At 47.5% G+C, this 19868-nt stretch overlaps 2 protein-coding genes across 2 annotated transcripts in view; one reads left to right on the top strand and one right to left on the bottom strand.

Annotated features, from left to right (window-relative positions):
• Nucleotides 1–236: 236 nt before the first annotated feature.
• Nucleotides 237–4555, bottom strand: HPS6 (HPS6 biogenesis of lysosomal organelles complex 2 subunit 3). Its single transcript, XM_078599571.1, has one exon. The coding sequence runs from the start codon at nt 3414–3416 to the stop codon at nt 495–497; it is 2922 nt and encodes a 973-aa protein (XP_078455697.1). The 5' UTR covers nt 3417–4555; the 3' UTR covers nt 237–494.
• Nucleotides 4556–9867: 5312 nt separating this feature from the next.
• ARMH3 (armadillo like helical domain containing 3) overlaps nt 9868–19868 on the top strand; it is an 87455-nt gene continuing 77454 nt past the window's right edge. Inside the window, exons 1-5 of the mRNA XM_078599570.1 lie at nt 9868–9999; nt 14235–14370; nt 15032–15088; nt 16499–16645; nt 17873–17980. Coding sequence (XP_078455696.1) covers nt 14269–14370; nt 15032–15088; nt 16499–16645; nt 17873–17980 — 414 coding nt within the window. The 5' untranslated portion in view covers nt 9868–9999; nt 14235–14268. The remainder of the gene's footprint in view (nt 10000–14234; nt 14371–15031; nt 15089–16498; nt 16646–17872; nt 17981–19868) is intronic.

The raw sequence follows: 19868 nt of genomic DNA, 5'->3' as shown, positions 1-19868 counted from the left end.
CAATATGCACTGCTACAATCTTAAGAGAACAGCACTTTTGTTAATTTATAACAGAAAATAAACAGCAAAGAAAAAAACGTTTAAATATTACCGCATGAAAAAAAATGGTGCAATTTAGGCATCATGCAAAGTGACCGATCTGAGGCAGCTTTTTGTAACACGAAGACAAGGCGAGCCAGGCCACGACTTCTCCTGAGGGCCCAACGAAACACGCCCTCAATAACACAAGGCTGGCGCCGCAATTCAAGCACAATGTGAATGTGCAATGCAGCAACAAGCACTTCAAAGTTTAAAACCTCTTCAAGTATCTCCACCTCTGAATGGAGTGGTGCCCCCCCTCTCTCTCTCTCTCTCCAACCCACTTCCAGAAGCGCTGTGCCACAAATGCGCGTGCGCCGGCAATGCCATGAGGTATATTCCTTAAATGTTATTTTCAAATCACGGCCTACCACGACACTTTGTACCGTCGCTCTGCAACTAAAAAAACCACGCCGTCACATCTCGAACCGTGCGCTCTCCTTGAGCAGCAGCCGCGTCAACAGTGGCCGCAGCAGCTCGATGGTGATCTGCGCGTCTCTCCGAACGAAGGGCTGCGCCTCGTCGTGCGAGTTGGGCAAGCGGTGCAGCACCGTGGCCAGCACGTCCGTGGCGGTCATGCTGTCCGGGCACAACTCCCACACTTTGCCCACGTACGGGTCCAGCCCCCGGCTGCAGGTAAACGCATCGAGGAAGGTGGTGAACACCTGGGCCTGCAGCATTTGGTTGTCGATGCGGTACCGGCTGGCGGCCGCCACAGCCTGCTGCCACATGCCCATGCTAAGCAGCAGCTGGATGGCCTGCGCGGCGTCCTCCGGCGAGCCTCTGCACAGAAGCTCGGTGCGGATGAACGCCGCTTCTTCGCCGCCGCCGCCGCCACCTTTGCTCTCCGGCAGCACGAACAGCGCTCGCAGGTGCGGAGGCGTGGCGGCACTGTCGGCCGACAGACGTGACCTGGGCACCGCTCGCTGACTTTCCTGTGCCGCTCCCACAAAGGGAAGCAGATCCTCGGGCCGGTGTTGGTACAGCGCCACGCAGAGCTGCTCGTAGACGGGTGGCACGCAGTCCCGGTCCGTACTCTCCTGCATCACGCACCGCCAGGATTCGTTTAGCCCTCCTCCAGCTGCTGCTGCTGCTGCCGCTCCATCATCGTTGGGCCCCAGGATGTCCCAAACTGCTGACAGAGTTTCACTCAGGAATGTGTCAAGGAGACTCTGGAATCGCTTAGGTGTGTCCATGTCCCTGCTCTGCAGCAGCCTGGACACCTCCTCTTTGATGAACTCGGCGTATTGAATTTCTGCTTCATCATCCACAACAAATGTACGCTTGATTTGTTCAATTTTTACATAGCTTTCGATCAAAGGCTTCAGTGCATTTTCCAGATTCACAGAAAAGGGTGCGGCCTGTGAATTGGTATATTTGGGACACACAGCATGGGAAAGGATGGCCACAACAAAAGCAGCTCCTTTTCCAGCGCCACCTTGTTTCAGCTGCTCCGGTGTAATTTTGTTGCCAGTCAAACTTCGTTTCTGGTAGTAACTGCAGGCCTCTTCATAGACCCAAGCCGATAAAACGTCCTGTGGTCTCAAGCTGCCACTGCCGTGCGATCGTACTGGCTCCGTGTCAGCTCGGTAAATTCCTTTTTCAGTCAGAAAACGAAATTCATCCTCGTCCCTGTCCGACGTGATGCTCAAGATGCAAACGCCGCCCTTTATTTTCCTTATCAGATGCCCACTCCGAGTGTCGAACATTTCCACGTCCCTATCAGAGGCAACGGCCAACGCGTTTTTGACAGCCAGCATGTCCAAACGCGAGCCGCGCCGCAACAGATCGCAGCGGCACAACACGCGGCACGCCCCGTCGCGCTCCACACGCCACACCCGGCCGTCGGAGAGGCCCAGCAGCAATCCCCCTCCGCGGCAAGCGGCGTGCGCCACTACGGGCTCGCTGGTGGGCGGCGGGCTCACGCAGCCCAGCGCCAGGCCCTTAAAATCGGCGTCCGAGTCCGGGCGCTTCGCGCAGACGACGCCGCCGCGGCGCAGGGCCACCGCCGACACGGTGCCATCGCGCGGCGACCACAGCGGCAGCAGCGACTGCAGGGGCACGGGGTTCCGCTGGAAGGGCACGAGGTGCACCACGTCCGCCGACGGCACCACGTGCAAGGCGGGACAGCCGTGGAGCAGCACCTGCACGCCTCCCAGCGTGACGGGGCCGCCGGCGGTGGCCTGCGACACGGCTCGCCTGCACACGCAGTGGCGCAGAAGCAGGTCCCTGCTGGAGCGCGGCGCGGAAGAGGAGCGGGCCTCGCACCACAGCAGGCACGACGAGAGAGCGGCCGCAGACAGCACCCTGGCACGAGGGCTGATGCACAGGTTGGCACGTCCGGCCGGTGACATCTCGTGCCGCTGCCGCCGCACGTCACTCCTCCAGAAATCCACGCGCCCGCTCTCGAACACCACCGCCACCAGCGCCACAGCAGGAGGGGGCGCCGCCGCCGCCGTCGCCTCCGTGGACGATTCCTCCTCCGGCTCGGGCGCCGCATCGTTCGTGGCGGTCCCAGGCGGCGGCAACACGAGCACGTCCACGATAGCGTCCGACACGTCGGCGTACCCGAACCGGTCGGCGTGGTCGAGGGTCACCAGCGCCCGTCCGCTACGAGCCATGGCGAACGAGCGCCCACAGCGAACCATGGCCAGGACGCCATCGGACAGAATCTGCTCGAGTGGCCCCAACTCGTCCACCTCGCACACCGTGTCCAGCGCATCCAGGTCGCACACCTGGCCCACCTCGTCCAGTCCACACGCCCCATCCGGCTCGTTGGCGTCGTCTCTCCTCAACACGGTGTCCACCTTGGCAGCGTTGGGCGACTTGCACATCTTTGGCACTTTGTCTCTCTTGGCCTTCCGCGAGACCTTGTCAACTTTGTTCATCTTCACCAGCTCGTCTCGACCTGAGCCCTTGCCTCCCTCGTCTGTGTTCTTTAACACGTCGTTCGTACGCAACACCTTGTCCCCATCTTCCACCTCTGCCACCTTACTCGTACACAAATCCTCGCCTCTCTGATTCATCTTTAACGCCTTGTCCAAGTCCAACGCCACGTTTCCATTTCCCACCTTTAACGTCTCGCCAACGCCAAACGCTCCACCTCCATTTGCCATCTTCAACACCTCTTTCCCACTGCTCCCATTTTCCATCTTGAACGACTTCCCCACGGAAGCTTCGTCTCCGTTGTCCACCTTCGTCGCCCTGTCAACGCACAATGCTCCACCTCCACCGTTCATCTCCAGCAGCACGTCTACACCAAACACTCTCGCTCCATTGTCCATCTTGAACACTTTGAATTCGCCCTCCGCCCTCAACGCTTTACCTCCAATGTCCATCGTCAAAACGCGGCGTCAACCTTCCACCTTTCACAAGTCGTCCACCTCGCTCGTCTCCGCGCCGCATCCACCACGCCTCGTCAGCAGCCCGCGGCGCCCGCTCCACCTCGTCGGCCGATTGTCCATCTCGCGTCGCCCCCCGACAAAGTCCACCTCCTGTCACCGACGGATGGGCGTTGCTGGATAAGTTAGCGAGCGCCTATTAAGTCCATGTGAGTGTGATTGTGTGAAGTTAGTGAGCTCCTAATAAGCCCATGTGAGTGTGATTGTGTGAAGTTAGTGAGCTCCTATTAAGCCCATGTGAGTGTGATTGTGTGAAGTTAGTGAGCTCCTATTAAGGCTCTGTGAGTGTGTGAGTGTGAAGTCAGCGAGCGCCTATTAAGGCCCTGTGAGTGTGTGAAGTTAGTGAGCTCCTATTAAGTCCCTGTGTGTGTGTGAAGTTTGCGAGCACCTATTAACACCCCTCGTGTGAGCGTGACGAGAGGGCGATGTGAGAGAGGCGAGTGGAAGTCGCCTGAGCCCGTGAGTGAGCGAGAGGCGAGCTGCTAGCGAGCTCCCATTGTTGCCGCTGATGTTGTTGCTGCTGCTGATGTTGCTGATGATGTTGGTGCTGCTGATGATGTTGCCATCGTTAATCCGCGACGAGCGGCGTGGGGAAAGCAGCAGCAGCAGCGGCCGCCTCCTCCTCCTCTTGTCGATGTTGACGAAGGCTGCATCAGCTGGGAGGAGGAGGAGGGGGGGGTCCGCGGCAAATTTGCGTGTAAGGGAAGTGGCGGGCAGAGTTTGGTTGACAATCACACAACCCCCTCCCCTCCCGTGGCCGCCGATCGCTTCTTCTCTCACGGTCGCCCCTGCACACTCGGCCATCACTGCCCGGCACTCTCGAACGGCGACGCTGCCAATTCTGCAGCGATCTTAATTGATAAGCTAATGACACACGCCATGTGCCGGTTATTAAAACGTCTTGAGGGTGTGCGCGTTGCGACCACGTGTATGGGGTGTGTGTTGCTCTGTTGCACGCTCGAGGGGACGTGAGGCATCTTTTTTCTTCTTCTTCTCCAGCTCGAGTCGATGCGAATGAGCGCTGGGAGGCGGCACGAGTGAGCGAGACGTTTGGCGTGCACGGCGGTATTCGCCGCGGTCCCCGGGCAACGCGCCTCTGGGAGTCACGAGGGAGTCACGAGATGTGGTCACAAGCGAAAGTGACGATGGTGATGGTAGTGATGGTGGTGGTGATGGTTGTGGTGGTGGTGGTGATGGTGGTGGTGATGGTGGTGGTGGCGATGGTGGTGGTGGCGATGGTGGTGGTGGTGGTGATGGTGGTGATGATGGTGGTGGTGATGGTGGTGATGATGGTGGTGATGATGGTGGTGGTGATGATGGTGGTGGTGGTGGTGATGATGGTGGTAGTGATGGTGGTGGTGATGATGGTGGTGGTGATGGTGGTGGTGATGGTGGTGGTGATGGTGGTGGTGATGGTGATGGTGGTGGTGATGGTGGTGGTGATGATGGTGGTGGTGATGGTGGTGATGGTTGTGGTGGTGATGGTTGTGATGGTGATGGTGGTGGTGATGGTGGTGGTGATGGTGGTGGTGGTGGTGATGGTGGTGGTGATGGTAGTGATGGTGGTGGTGGTGATGGTGGTGGTGGTGATGGTGGTGGTGGTGATGGTGGTGGTGATGGTGGTGGTGATGGTGGTGATGGTGGTGGTGATGGTGGTGGTGATGGTGATGGTTCTGGTGGTGGTGGTGATGGTGGTGGTGATGATGGTGGTGGTGATGGTGGTGATGGTTGTGGTGGTGATGGTTGTGGTGGTGGTGATGGTGGTGGTGGTGATGATGATGATGATGATGGTGGTGGTGGTGGTGATGGTGGTGGTGGTGATGATGATGGTGATGGTGGTGATGGTTGTGGTGATGATGGTGGTGGTGGTGATGGTGGTGATGATGGTTGTGGTGGTGATGATGGTGGCGGTGGTGATGGTGGTGGTGATGGTGGTGATGGTGGTGGTGATGGTGGTGATGATGGTGATGATGGTGGTGGTGATGGTGATGGTGGTGGTGATGGTGGTGATGGTTGTGGTGGTGATGGTGGTGGTGATGATGGTGGTGGTGATAGTGGTGGTGATGGTGGTGGTGATGGTTGTGGTGGTGATGGTGGTGGTTGTGGTGATGGTGGTGGTGATGGTGGTGGTTGTGGTGATGGTTGTGGTGGTGATGGTGGTGGTGGTGGTGATGATGGTGGTGGTGATGGTGGTGATGGTGGTGGTGGTGATGGTGATGGTGGTGATGGTGGTGATGATGATGATGATGGTGGTGGTGGTGATGGTGGTGATGGTGGTGGTGATGGTGGTGATAGTGATGATGGTGATAGTGATGATAGTGGTGGTGATGATAGTGATGATGGTGATAGTGACTATGGTGATAGTGACGATTGTGAAAGTGATAATGGCGATAGTGATGATGAATTAATTGATGTATACATTATATTCTATGTATAGATACATTTCATATGACAATGAAAACTGGAAATACAATGACCTTTCGTTCCCTAAACGAGTTCCTCCCAGGAGTTACCCAGTGAAAACTGGAACCTAATTAGCGACGCATTACAAAATGTTTGCTGGGTTGCACTGCCGTAGTCACGAAATGGCAGTGATTCAAATTGTGATGGAGATGATTAATGGTGATAAGAATGTTAGCCGCTTATTTTGTGAATGTATTGCTATTTTATTGTGGTGATCGTGATGTTATGTTAGCATTGGTAAAGTGGTTCAGGTAATATCTGATTGTAACGATATGATGACGATGGTATTGGTCGTGATGTGATAAGGGTTATTATGATGGTAGTATAAGCTATAATTAAGGTGTTTTTGATGACAGTAACACTGATGATGGTATTAAAGGAGCTGGTGATCATGTACGACTGCAGTGGTTATATTGATGATTTGATGATGAAACACGCGTTTAGATTATTTAGCTGCCATACATTTCCACGTGATAGGCCACTTCGTTGACCTATCATCTGTCACAAGGTCGCTTCTGATAAATAACTAATAGCTCAGTTGACTTTACCTGGGAATTTTTATTTATTTATATTGATTTTATACCTACGTGCCTTTACCGAAAGAACCAAAGAGTATGTTTATTTATAGTGATTTCCTTACCTTTCATCTACTTTGCATTCCTATAGTTTTTTTGTTATTTATTTTTACTTTCTGACCCGCCCCTACAGGAGATCTGTGAAAAAGCTCATCAAAGCTCTCCAGGATAAATACAGTTTCTCATTCTGATGGTAATAGTGGTGGTTGGTTGTGGTGGTGCTGCTGCCCTCACCCCCCCCCGGGGGTGTTGTTTACACGGCGTCACGTGGGCTTGGAGTCGTGACGGAGTCAGGGCACAGCTGTGTCCGAGCACGTTCCCATGACCATTTAGCCAGAGTCTTGCCCGCTATCTTAGCCGGGATGCTGATGATCGCAACTTAAAGGTCAACCCTGGTACATCGGTGGACGTGTGCAGCACACTGCTTCTTCTGCCACTGATTTGAATTGGGACACCAATCAACACGCGTGGTCGCAACATCTGCTGACTTTTGCAGATTTTGCAAGAGGGATCCTGCCTATTTGTTCACCCGTGTTGGCAGTATACTTCTGAATAAAACTAATTTCACGATTTAAAATAAACGTAAGTGTCCTGTACCTTCACTCGGAAGTGTGAACTGGCTCAGTTTTTTGCTGCGCTGCACTTAGGAAGCCTGAAATAATGAGTATTTTGTTCTGAAAATTGACAGCACCACGCAATATAGTCATCGATTATGGACGTCAAATAATTTACATTCAAGTACTTTACGACCATAACCCATTGAGCCACAATGCGTTACGAAACAGACATCACAAACAATACTGCCGACGTATGATCTTGCGGGTTAAACATTCGTTGTAATTGGCAACGGTAAATTGCACACACTATCGTTGCCATATGGTTGGTTTCGGTTAAATGCGGTTGTATCCAGAGCTTTGCGATTAAATATTGAGAGCTTGGACTGTGAAGATAAAGCAATGGAGTTAGCAGTTTTACTCAAACGCAGCTGCATTCACAATGGTGAGCGCCGGTCACCATCTGCCATCGGTGAGTATCTTGTAAAGCAAACGCATTAAGCCTGGGCTCTCATTTAGCTAGCTGGTTAATGAGTGTTTAATCACTGTCAACATTAGGTTTCAGCTTAGAGAGACTGACAAAACTAACACAATGGGATGTATTTTTTGTTTACACATTTTAAGCAAAAATTGGTTGGGCGGTTGTGTTAAAGATTAATACCAGATAATATATATAATCTTCATAGATGGATACTGTATTCAAATTCACTGCCATCTTTTGCATCAATCACCACATTTGGGGATTGTGTTAGAAACCACTTTTAGCATTTCTTGTAAACATTAAATTCACACCAGGTGTAACTCAAAACTTACTCGCTTGTTTATACTGCAAAATCTTGTGACACTTCTCCGAATGGGGAAAATCCCACCACTGTAATTACTTCTTCAAAGACTTTGTGGCCAAATCCCACCACTGTAATTACTTCTCCAAAGACTTTTTGAGGCCAAGAGAAAGTCTTTGAACGAAACGAGTCATCGGATTTGTTTGGGTGCTTATCAATTAAATTGTCATACTCTTTGGTTATTTCAGTAAAGTCACGTAGGTATAAATTAAATTAAATCACGACGTTTCGATCGCAACACAAGCAACCGTCATCAGGCGGAACGGATACAGCAGGTCAACTGCTCGAAACGTCGTGATTTAATTGAATGTATTTTATTTTATACCCACGTGACTTTACTGAATGAACCAAGGAGTATGGATCCCTGCAGTCATGAAAACTTCAAATCTAAATTAGATTTTCGTTGGAGACTTTGGTAAGACCCACCTAATTAAAAAAAATGTCTCCACAGTGTCGTCTCGTCAGTCGTTCTCATGTACACTCTTGTTTAAGGGCATCTTATTGATTAAGGGTGCTGTAACAGGATAAAAGGAATCCGCTACCGAATCAATGATAACTTATGTTAATGTTGAAGGCATCCAATCAGGAGTTTTAAGATCCAGAAATTATGTGACAGGAATCACTTATGAGAAGAGGGTTTCCTCTTTTTTTCTGGCAACAACACAGGTGTTAAGATGTTAAATCACCAAATTTTTTACGAGGATTCATATCTGCATTAACCAAATACTTGTGGTCAAAATGCAAACAAAAAACGTACTCTGATAATATATGCATTGTCTTTGATCCACACCAGAGAGAGCTTTCTTTTGAGCCTAGTCTCAAAACCAGAGGACGCCAGAAAAAAGGGAAAACCCTATTCTCATCAGAGTATGATTTTTGTTTGCATTCTGACCACAAGTATTGTGGTTAATGCAGACATGATTCCTTGCAAAAGATTTCAGTTTGGTGTTTTCACATCTTAACACAACTGTTTTGTTGCCAGAAAAAAGGGGAAAACCTATTCTCATATTTTGGTACTGGCAAAGGAGGCCCCATGATGTAGCTGCTCACCCGAGCTCTCATTACTCTGATAGTGGCTTTGTCTTTGTGCTGTTCGACTTTTGGTGTCCTCTGGTCTAACACCGTGTGAGACTAGGCTCGAAAGAAAGCTGTCTCTGGTGTGGGCCAATCAGTTTCAAAGACTGCATATATTAGCAGTGTGTTTTTTGTTTGCATTCTGACCACAAGTATTGTGGTGAATGCAGACACGATTCCTTGTAAAAGGTTTAAATTTGGTGTTTTCACATCTTAACACCTGTTGCCAGAAAAAAGGGGGAAACCTCTTCTCATATTATGGTACTGGCAAAGGAGGTCCCATGATGGAGGAATCACTTTAACGATTTCATTTCTAAATATCACAGCTGTCTGCTCGGTAGATTCCCGTTTAATCGAGCATTGGATCGTTAAAAACCCGTCGATTCCTGTTCCAGTATTGCTTATTGGGTCAAAGCCACGCCCGATGACTCCAAATATGGGGCCTAAAACATTAAACATAATTTCTCATTCATTCTGTCGCCAATTCATTCATCCCTGACAGCGCTCCCGCACGATTTAAATCCGCGTCACGTGACGGGGGTGGGGGGCTGGCTGAGAGTGGGCGGGGCGTCGGGGTTGAGAGTGGGCGGAGGGTGAGAGCGGGTGGGTGGGGGCTGGCTGAGAGTGGGCGGGGCGTCGGGGTTGAGAGTGGGCGGAGGGTGAGAGCGGGTGGGTGGGGCTGGCTGATAGAGGGCGGGGGATAAAAGTGGGCGGGTGAAGAGACCCGGAAGTGTCGCACCGCGAGAGAGCGGAAGTGGTGCGCGTCAGTGGCGCGCGCGAGGCCCAGCTCTGTCAGGGGGAGCGCGCGAGACCCCCCTAACAGCCCCCCCCTCACTCCACCCTCGCCCCCCACCAACCCCCACCGCCTCTCTGTGCCCCCACCGCCTCGAGACCCTCCCCCCTTTCTCTTCCCCCCTTCTCATTGCAGTGACAGCGCCCCGCCCCCTCACTCGCCCGTCCCGCCCCCCTCTGTGACCCCGTTGTGACCCCGTCAGTCAGCCACTGGACCCAGGTGAGTGGCGGTCGCAGTCGCCTGGCTCCTGACGCGTCGTCGTTGGCGTGCTTTTGACACGGACGAATTGTGCGTCAACCGGCCCTGGGCCTCCCCTAGGTCCATTGAAGCCTCAAATGTGTTGCCTGGTTCGCCGCGTACACGTCGTCTTTGGGGAGACAAAGGCGGCCGGGTGTGGTGCTGGCCACCTTACCCCCTCGTGCGCCGTGGCGGCCTTCATTGGAGCTGCTCGTTCGCAGCACTTGCCACCACGAGTCTGTTGAGGCGATACGGGTGGATGTTTGTCTTTTGGAGTACTGTACAGGACTGTGGCGCATCTGCCAGTCATTCGGTTCGCCCGTACACGTGGGGGTCTGTTTCGTGAATTGCCAGCGAAAAAGTGCACTTAGTGGCGGACGGCGCCTCTTATTTTCGTGGGGGGGGGGGTGGGGGGTGTTGTTTAAAGTCGAGGCGGCCGCCCTGGTCACGCGAGAACGTTGGCGAAGCTGTGTGGGTGTTGAGGCTAGCATTAGGAAGAGGTTTGGGTTTGTTGACGAGTGTCTGGAATTTGGCAAATGGACAGGAGGGCAGGATGCTCGCAGGAGAGGGCAAGTTGGTAAATGTGTTGCAGGACACGGGGCACGGTGACGGTGAGGATATGGGCAGCTCCCGATACAGGGCACGGCGCATGGGTTGCTGTTGACGAGAGAGCCTGGGGTCACTTGACAAGGCATGGGTTAGTCTTACAGGTCATATGCTGACAGTACAGGGCACGGTCATGATACTCGCACCAAAAATTGCATCAATTATGAATTATGATATTGACTGAAAAATGTACGTGTTAAGTTAACAGGACATGGTGTTGATACAGTGTATGGTATATGGATTGGTGTGCTGACAGCATTGGGCATTGATCAAGGTGTTGACGGGGTATGGAGCATGGTGCATGATCAGGGGTTTGATGCAAAACAAGAGGGCATGGTGTATGCTGACAAAAGACATGCAATCTGAGCGAAGGTCCAGTAGTACTTCAACAGGGCAGGAAGCGGTAGCCATTGAATAGGAGTGCAATACAGGGAAAGAAGCATAGCACAAGGAAGCAGCGCACTAAAACGTGGCAATGGATATGGGCATCATTTAAAATAGTTCTGCTCATGTGAAAAGTGGTGATTAATGTTGTGGTGGTGGTGGGAGGGGCGAGACAAAGACCTGGGTTATAGCTACAGGAGATGAACACCACCCCCCGTGAGACACGGGCACTTATACTTTCATGCGCATTTCAAACTTTCATACTCAAAAGTTATATTTGCAGAAACCACAAGAACATGTGTATGCACAGGTTTACTTATAGCCATTACACAAAATCATGTAAAGTTCAGAGAAAACCCCCCGTGTCACCAAAATAATTAATAAGGAAGTCATGAATTGCATATCGTGAAGCAACAATGGACCACAGTCGCACACTTTCCTTATAACACCAATTAAATCGATGGCTGCATGCCGTTATTCTTTCTGTTCATGGGTTTTGGGTTGAATATCCTAAGTCAAATTTCCAGCCCTTGTTAGCTGGTTGCCATTACAGGGTTTTGGCAATGTTGAGTCCCCATTACGCTGGAAACATGCGTCTTCGTGTGTTTGTTGCACAGTTGCATATAAGGGCAGCCATTGCAACAACATGCATGACACATGGATGATTGGGTTGGTGATGGGTGCATCAGACTGGCACTGCAACTGACAGCAGGGCCTCAAAGCGAATGTATTAATTAATTATATGACATTGCAGCCTAGAAAATGCCTCCAAACCCTGGCTAAACCGCAAGAGGCGACGGCTACATGGCATGGCATTGATCTACCAGTTGATAGATAATTGGTAAAATCTTATTTGAGCATTATTTACAAAATATTTAAGTTACAGTGATTTGAAAATGTTTAAAATGTTATTTAGGACACGATATGGAACGGATATTTGTTCAATAACATGATGGCAGCCCTAATTCAAGGTGTAAACACAGTCTGCCATGATACACTGGACTGCCGTGAAGCAGTGGTGAGACCCATGAAGGGGTATGGTCATCTGTAGTATATTCAGATATAAAAAAAATGAATTGCAAACTTTTAGAATACAGTATATTTTTTTGCATTGCGATGCTTATACATTGGTGTTGCTGTTTTGATGCATTTATTTAATCCCAGGTCTGCTTTAAAAAAGATTATGTCTCAATGGACTCTTGGTGAAAAATAAAGGTCATATGCACGATCTGACTTTCTCTCGATCCGAATGTGGATTTCTGTAATTGTAGCTTTCTGAATAATGCACAATTACACTTTTTCTAAATAATTGTCGTTTTGTCACTGAGACATTGGCATTGTGCAGCGTTAAGTGCAATTACAGGGAATTTTCATAATGGTAAATATTGGTGTACAGTATTTCTGGAATACTTAGATTTGCCACATTGAACATTGAGTATTGGTGATGTTCAATCGTGCTTGCAGGTCGAAGGTCATACACAAGGTGTTGTTACATTTTACAGGACCTTTGAATGGGAGTGGTGGAGCCAAGTCCTTTGCAGTATACATGTGCAACATGGCATTAATCTGGAGCCAGATTGTTAAAGAATTATACAGTTTTTGTGTGCTCACTGTAGATGCACACCTGCACCAGGTGTTGCAAGGAAGACGATGAGAAATTATTCGTTGTACAAATACCAGAAGACTTCAGCTGTGCCGAAAAGAGTGATGCGAGATATTTGGCTAACGGATTTATCATATTTTTGGGAGTCTACGTAATGCGGCATGTTCATAATTCACATTCTGATTGATTTATTTTAAAAGGCTTCGATCTTACAAAATTATTTCCTCAACATTGTCCTTATTATTGCTATAATCTTGGCATTTGTTTATTTAAAATTGTGTGTTTATGTTAGCATGGCTGATTATCGCATCATGGTTTGCTTTTTTCAAAACAGTTTTTTGTTCTAGTTTGTAAAGGCTTATGTGCATTGTACAAAAAGATAAGTTATGAGACGATTCAATTACAATGGATCTGCAACATGCGAAGAATATTTATAGGTTAAGTCAAAGCGACAATGTGAGTGGCTAGAATGCAAATATTGGTAGAGTATTAAGTTTACTTTAGCTATAAGAATAGGTTTTTCCCCTTTTTTCTGGCAACAAAACAGGTGTTAAGATGTTAAAACACCAAACTGAAACTTTTTACAAGGAATCATGTCTGCATTAACCACAATACTTGTGGTCATCATGCAAACAAAAAACATGCTCTGACAGAAAATGCATTGTCTTTGAAACTGATTGGGCTACACCAGAGACAGCTTTCTTTCGAGCCTCATCTTAAACGGTGTTAGACCAGAGGACACCAAAAGGCATACAGCACAAAGACAATGCACTATCAGAGTAAAGAGAGCTCAGGGTGAGCAGCTACATCATGGGACCTCCTTTGCCAGTATCAAAATTTGAGAATAAGTTTCCCCTTGTTTCTGGCAACAAAACAGGTGTTAAGATTACTCTTTGGTTATTTTGGTAAAGTCACGTAGAAGGAAAATATATTAAATTATGGAATATGACGTTTCGATTGCAACACGAGCAACCATCATCAGGTTGAACTAAATTTGAGAGAGAGACAAAACACAGACAGACACACAAGCAGAGACAACACAGAGACACACAACATAGACACACAGAGACCCAATGCCTCTGTGTCTAGGCCTTAAATAGAGAGAGAGAGAGGGGTGGGCAGCGGGAGAGGTGGGTCTGCTGGGGCAGCTGCTGGAGCAGAGAAATGAGCATGTCAATTAATCCACCCCGAAGCGACCGAGGGAGAGAAAGATCGAATGGCCCTATGAGAGCCTGGTAAATTTTAGAGAGAGAAATAGGCAGTTTGAGAAAACAAAATTGAGTATTTTTTTTGGAAATGCAATGCAACACAGAGAGTTGGCTAACACAGTTAACGCATAGCCTGGTTGATTATGATCTCCAAAGATTGCTAAAATTAGAAGTTAATTGTTAAATTTGACAAACAGAGACACACAGAGAGATGTGTGGATATCCACCCCAAAGCGGCCGGGGGAGAGAAAGAGCGAATGGACCCTATGAGAGCCTGGTACGTTCTGGTCTGATTGTGTTACTAGAGTTTATTCATGTGCAAATATGCAAGCAGTGTATACATATACTTGATTACCGGGCGTAAGAACATGACAAGTATTATAATGCAATGGGATCGCGTGTGTGTGCCTGCACAGAGCTGTGTGGTCCGGCTGCGCTTGGCCTTCAACCATGGCACAGCCTGAGAAGAAGGCGGGCCTCCTGCGCAAGTCCTCCAGCGCCAAGAAGATGCTCAAGGAGAAGGTGGTGCTCATGTATGACGAGATCTTCAAGGTACTGTGGTGCACGGAGAGCACATGGGTCATGTGTGTGGTTGCAGTGTTGGCGATGTAGACCTGTTGTAAAATTACCTTGAGCCAGGATAGGTGGATAATATAGCATTGGAGCCAATGTGGCTTGGCAACAGAGGTATTATTTGTTGGAGGCAGTACCACAAGTAGGTTTCCAACGGGCTGGGTGGTAGCTGTGTTTGGAGTGCTTGACGAACAGTTGCAAAGTTCTGATTTCATATCCCAGTTTGAGGGTCCACTCAGGAATTCATACCTTTGAGGTCAATGACATGAGTACTACTTTGATATATCACGGAGAGACTTATCGCCTTCAAGAGAATGTGGAATTTCTATCACTGGTTTTAGAATCACCAAAGGTGCTGAGACACTTGAGATTTTTTTGACTTTCTTTGAGTTTTATCCAGGCAGTTTGTTGCCCGATACATATATAAGTTAGAAACAGTATTCCATGATTCACTATCATTTGAGGACCTTTTAATGTTTATTTATAGTGTTGCAATGCAATGATTTTCAGTGGTGAGACAATATTTAGAAAACATTGTAAAGTATGCTGCATCAGTTAATGTCAGTTGGTCTGATTATACTGACATTGCTAAGTAATACAGTGGTGTCAGTATGATCTTGTTTATATTTTGTTGCCTTAGACTGAGGATCCAGCTCAGAATAATCCTCGATTCTGGGAGGAGCTCTTTTTAATGAAGGTGAGATGTACATTTTTGCACACATCCCTATATGCCATGTCAGCATTGTGAAATTTGATAAAATACCACACTTTGCATTCACCCAGGGAATCTTGCACTGACAAATGTCATCATATGTTGATGTTTTCCCCACCCAGCTGGTGATAGTTGTACTACTATTTAACCTCTTTTCAGCTTCAGTTTGCAGATTTATGCAGTTTTACTTCATATGTATGCTCACAGCAGTGGGCGTGATGACTTTTAAACCAGCTCTGTATTATTTTGTCACCTTAAGACAAATGTTTTGTGTTCTATTTGTTTATGGTGGTTATAGTAGAAATAAATTTCACCAAAACTAACATACTGTCCCATTGGAATATGGCAGCATGATGATTGGAATTTTGATAATTTTATTGGAATGAAACGGTTGATTCTTCACAATGCCATGGCTGCTCTTGCCAAATAATTCAAGACTGTGTACTTGACACACTGTAACATGCGTTATAAACCGCATTACATTCAACAATTTGGATTCTCTGATGAGATTGCCAAATACATCTGGAATAAACTATATTTAGAAGTTTTGCTAAAAAAGGCTAAATGCGTTATCTAAACTGTCCAATTTGTGGGAGGTGCTGACCCAGAGGCATGTTTGATGCCCAAGGGTTTTTAAGGTTTCAGCCGACGGTGGAATCAGCAGTGACGTTGTCAGGGTTATTGCTGAAGCACTGCTTGTTCACTTACAATCAGACTTGACAGTAACAACTTAGCCCTTCTTCTGACTCTAGTGACTTGGAGTTGGGGTCGGTACTTAACACGGAGACCAAGTCACCATGTGCATGAGACCGAGCTGCAGGGCTTATAGATGGTGCCTCTCGGAGATAGTAAAATCACGCAGGATTTCAAGATGATATTTGCTTGGCTGTGCCATAAAAAGACTGCATTTTCCATGTCAACAAATTTTTTTCCCATTGCCTTTTGGCTGCCACTGGGTATGAATAAGTACTGACTAAAGCTCATTGAACAACAAATTAATCCAACCTGGATTAGAGTTGTGGAGCTGTGGGGGTAACAGCATGCAGCAGTCAGACCCCAACCTGCCTCGATGGTGCTGGTGGCAGGGCATTTGTCAATTTTTATGCACCGTCATGTAACCAGCTTCCCATTACAACTTATGTCATGCATTTCTACGTAAAGTTTTAAGTCAGAGCCCAAATCAGGGCTATCATGAGTTTTTAATCCCGATACGGTTTTTGACAAGAGTGTGCATGCTAAGTGGATTAATGCTGCTCTTGGGTGAATTTTCACAACTGGGGCAGTTTGACAGCTTTGTATAAAATGTGTGAAAGATGTATGTACTGGAAAGTGCCTTCAAGTCGTTTTTCAATTTAGGTCACAGCATCAATGTAGTTTGTTTATGTTATTTTTTAGGTGAACTTGGAGTACCTTGAGGGGCGGCTGGAGGCTCTGAATGGGGAGATGCTGTTACAGCTCAAGGACAACATCAACGGGCTCTTCCACCACAGTGTGCTGGCGCTGCGTGAGGAGCACCAGATCCGTGTAGTAAATTCCCTGCAGGTGTGTGTGTGATGCACCCCACACATGAATGTGCCCCAGGAGCATGCTTAACACATTCCTGCGGAGGGAGCTGGTAGGAATGTTGGGTTGCTCGGTCAATGGCTAGGGTCAACGGCGGCGTGGTGTATTCCGCAAATATTCCCGACTGTGAGGGTGGGCACAAGCCGGCGTGAGTAGGTTAAACGTTGAGTTTTATACGGGCACCACGGGGTGACCAGCCCCTCCCCACCCAGCCCCACTGCTCCCACCCCCCACCCAGCCCCACCCTCTCCACCCTCCCCACCCAGCTGGATTTTCACTGTGTTGGAGCATTGTATGGTCTCAACCCACTTTAGCAATACAGTAAAACCTTGCGAGTAACTTGGTCTGCGAGTGTTTTGCAAGACGAGCAAAATTTTTAAATATTAATTTGGTAAATGAGCGAGGTCTTGCAATACGAGTAGTACGTGTATACGCTTTGTCTGCCGAGCGTCACGTGATCACAACTGATATGCGAGTGCTTTGGATTGCAAACACGTTTCCGGAACGAATTATGCTCACAATCCAAGGTTTTACTGTATTGATATATGTACAGTGTATTTAGTCCTGCTTTGTAGGCAGTCGATAGTTTTTGACCTGTGGATTGACTTTATCCAGTAATGCTGATGTGGAAATTCCTGCACTGACATAAGGCCACGGACAGAAAGATGAGCTTCGTCTAATTTCTCAAGCAATTAGGCTCCAGGGAGACATTGCGCAAACCCTGCATTTATAGTGCCACAAGCATTTATAGAGCTACATATAGTCAACTCTCAATTGTCTGGGGTCGTGAGGAGAGAGGAAGAATGGCCTGGATAAAACAAAAGCACGGATAATGCAAAACATTTAAATCGGCTATAGAAACATTTATTGTTTATCTGCTAGACTAGGGATGCAGACGAATAAAACAAGGTAATTCTTTCACACAGCAATGCATAACACACATTGCATACAGCAAATAATACACCGAGGAAAAACTGTCAAGTTGTCCAGTTTTTTTAATTGAATTGTTAAAATGATTCTTCACCATTTGCTTGCAGACATTTGCGACCACATGGGCAGTGAGTCACTGCTCCCCAACAAGTGGGGAGCAGCTCGCCTATGAAGACATTAATGTTGTCAGGCACGGTCAATCCTCAACCCACATGAGCTGCCCACGGATAATTATCAAGAGGTATAACGCAATATTTAAATTGGTTTGTTCCCCAGACGCTGTGCGGCCTGTTGCGAGGAGTTCATCAGAAGAACATGCCCAACACCGGCTTCGATATCATCAACATCCTCATGGGCTTTGACAGCGCCGAGGAGGAGATGAAGGTCATTACCACACTTTCACTTTGCCAACTCAGTTCAGTGGGATTCGCTTGATTTCAATGGGGTATTAATTTGTAATAACAGATGGGGATAATGTAACATTGTATCACAAAATGTGACTTGCAGGTGGGGTTGGTGTGTGACTCCAACAGACACCCCCTCTCTTGGAAAATGTTGCTTTGGTTGTCCGAGACAGTACAGCAAGTAGGGTTACGATGGGTTATTTTCCGAGTCGGGTTGAGTATTCTGTTGTATTTATGGTTTTCTTTTGATGCTGCAGATTATTCCTGGTAAAAAAAATCCCCAAAAATACTTAAACGTTTTCAACTGGTGAGATGTCATCTCCCTCACCTGGTATGCAGGAGCTCGTTGGTTCGATCCTGACCCTGATGCCTGTTGTATATTTGTAGTTTGCGTGTTCTCTATCCCCGTGATCGCATGGATTTTTTTATGGGTTCTTTGGTTTTGCCCTGTTCTTTTAGAAACATGCGTTGAGATTATTAGGCTGCAACTATAAATTCCCACATGATGAAAAGCCACTTTTATGAGCTATTATGTGTGGCCAGGTTGCCTCTGAATAATAGCTCATAGCTTAGTGGGCTTTACCTGGTCAATTAAAATCGTTTATTCCAAGCAGAACCTTCATGGAAAACCACTTTTGCCTTGTGGTAAATTAATCATTTGAATTGTTACCGCTGTCAATTATATTATCTCCACCTGGTGAGGCTGTGCTTCTTGATGGGAAGTCGGCATTAATTATTCCTGTGGAGACCTCTGTCCTTGCCATAGGGGTGTGGAGTTTAAATCACTCATTTATGGTGGTCGGCATGCAAGCGCCAATGAATGTCTTCTTGGTTCTTTCGGTAAAGTCACGTAGAAGGGAAATAATAAAATAATAAAAATAAAACATAATAAAATATAATTCTCACGACATTTCGGCCACAACTCAAGCAGCTGTCCTCAGGTGAAGACAGAGCTGTCTGAAAGACAGCACTCCAATGAACACTGCTAAGCTTGGCAGCGTTTTTTAACCTGGGTGGGAGGAAAAGAGCGCCTTGACAAAGGAGTTTACATATCAACAGAAGAATTTAGCATTGAATAAGCTGTGTTAATGTGAGAGAATTAGCAAGATATTAAAGTCAGAAATTTCCATGATGCTTACGAGTTTCCTCAAATACTTTTCCAGGGCAAACCGTACTCTATAGTTGCTTGTCAGAATTTAGCAATTCGAAATGAGCAAGGGAGAAAAATAATTATTCCAATACTAATGAGGCAATTTCTCAAAAACGTAATTCTGTAAACGATAGTTTTGGAGCACTTATTGACGCTGCTGTTACCTCCATGTCACCACTAGGTGTCACCGTACACATTCTCTGACTGGTTTCCAACCTTTCGCGATCCACCGAGCACTGCTGACCATCAAAATGTTTTTTTGCGAACCACGATGCATCAGTAGAATGGACATTAAATTATGAACTAGTTGTGCAGTAGCAAGTAAAACACATGCTGTTTTGTGAAGAAAAACAATATCGCGGTACGGCATCTGCAACAGACCTGCATGCCACTTGCCACGGTCTTGTGGGACACCAGTGGTCCATGGCCCATCGGGTGGGAACTGCTGCGGTGTGAGATTGGATAATGCCACGATGTCTGAATAAAATGCACCAAAAACTAGTTTCCTGCAGCTTTTCCATGATGAGGCATATCAGGTGTTAAATTGACTGTCTTTAAAGTGTATTGTTGATCTAGTTGTGTTGTTGACTTTATTTTGAACAATGGGCAGCCTCAAATCCAGAGCCCATCACAAGATTTTAAATCACTTATTTATAACACTCTTTTAATAATGTTTTCTCTGGGTCTGAAATAATCTGGGTTACATTCCATATTTTAA

Source organism: Lampetra planeri, chromosome 12 (genome assembly GCF_965212315.1).
Source record: "Lampetra planeri chromosome 12, kcLamPlan1.2.h2, whole genome shotgun sequence".
Classification (NCBI taxonomy): domain Eukaryota; kingdom Metazoa; phylum Chordata; class Hyperoartia; order Petromyzontiformes; family Petromyzontidae; genus Lampetra; species Lampetra planeri.
This window is presented reverse-complemented; position numbering and strand designations above follow the sequence as displayed.

Bases quoted from the DNA above. Each gene is read 5' to 3' on its own strand.
- HPS6 (XM_078599571.1), bottom strand. From the start codon at position 3,416: ATGGACATTGGAGGTAAAGCGTTGAGGGCGGAGGGCGAATTCAAAGTG.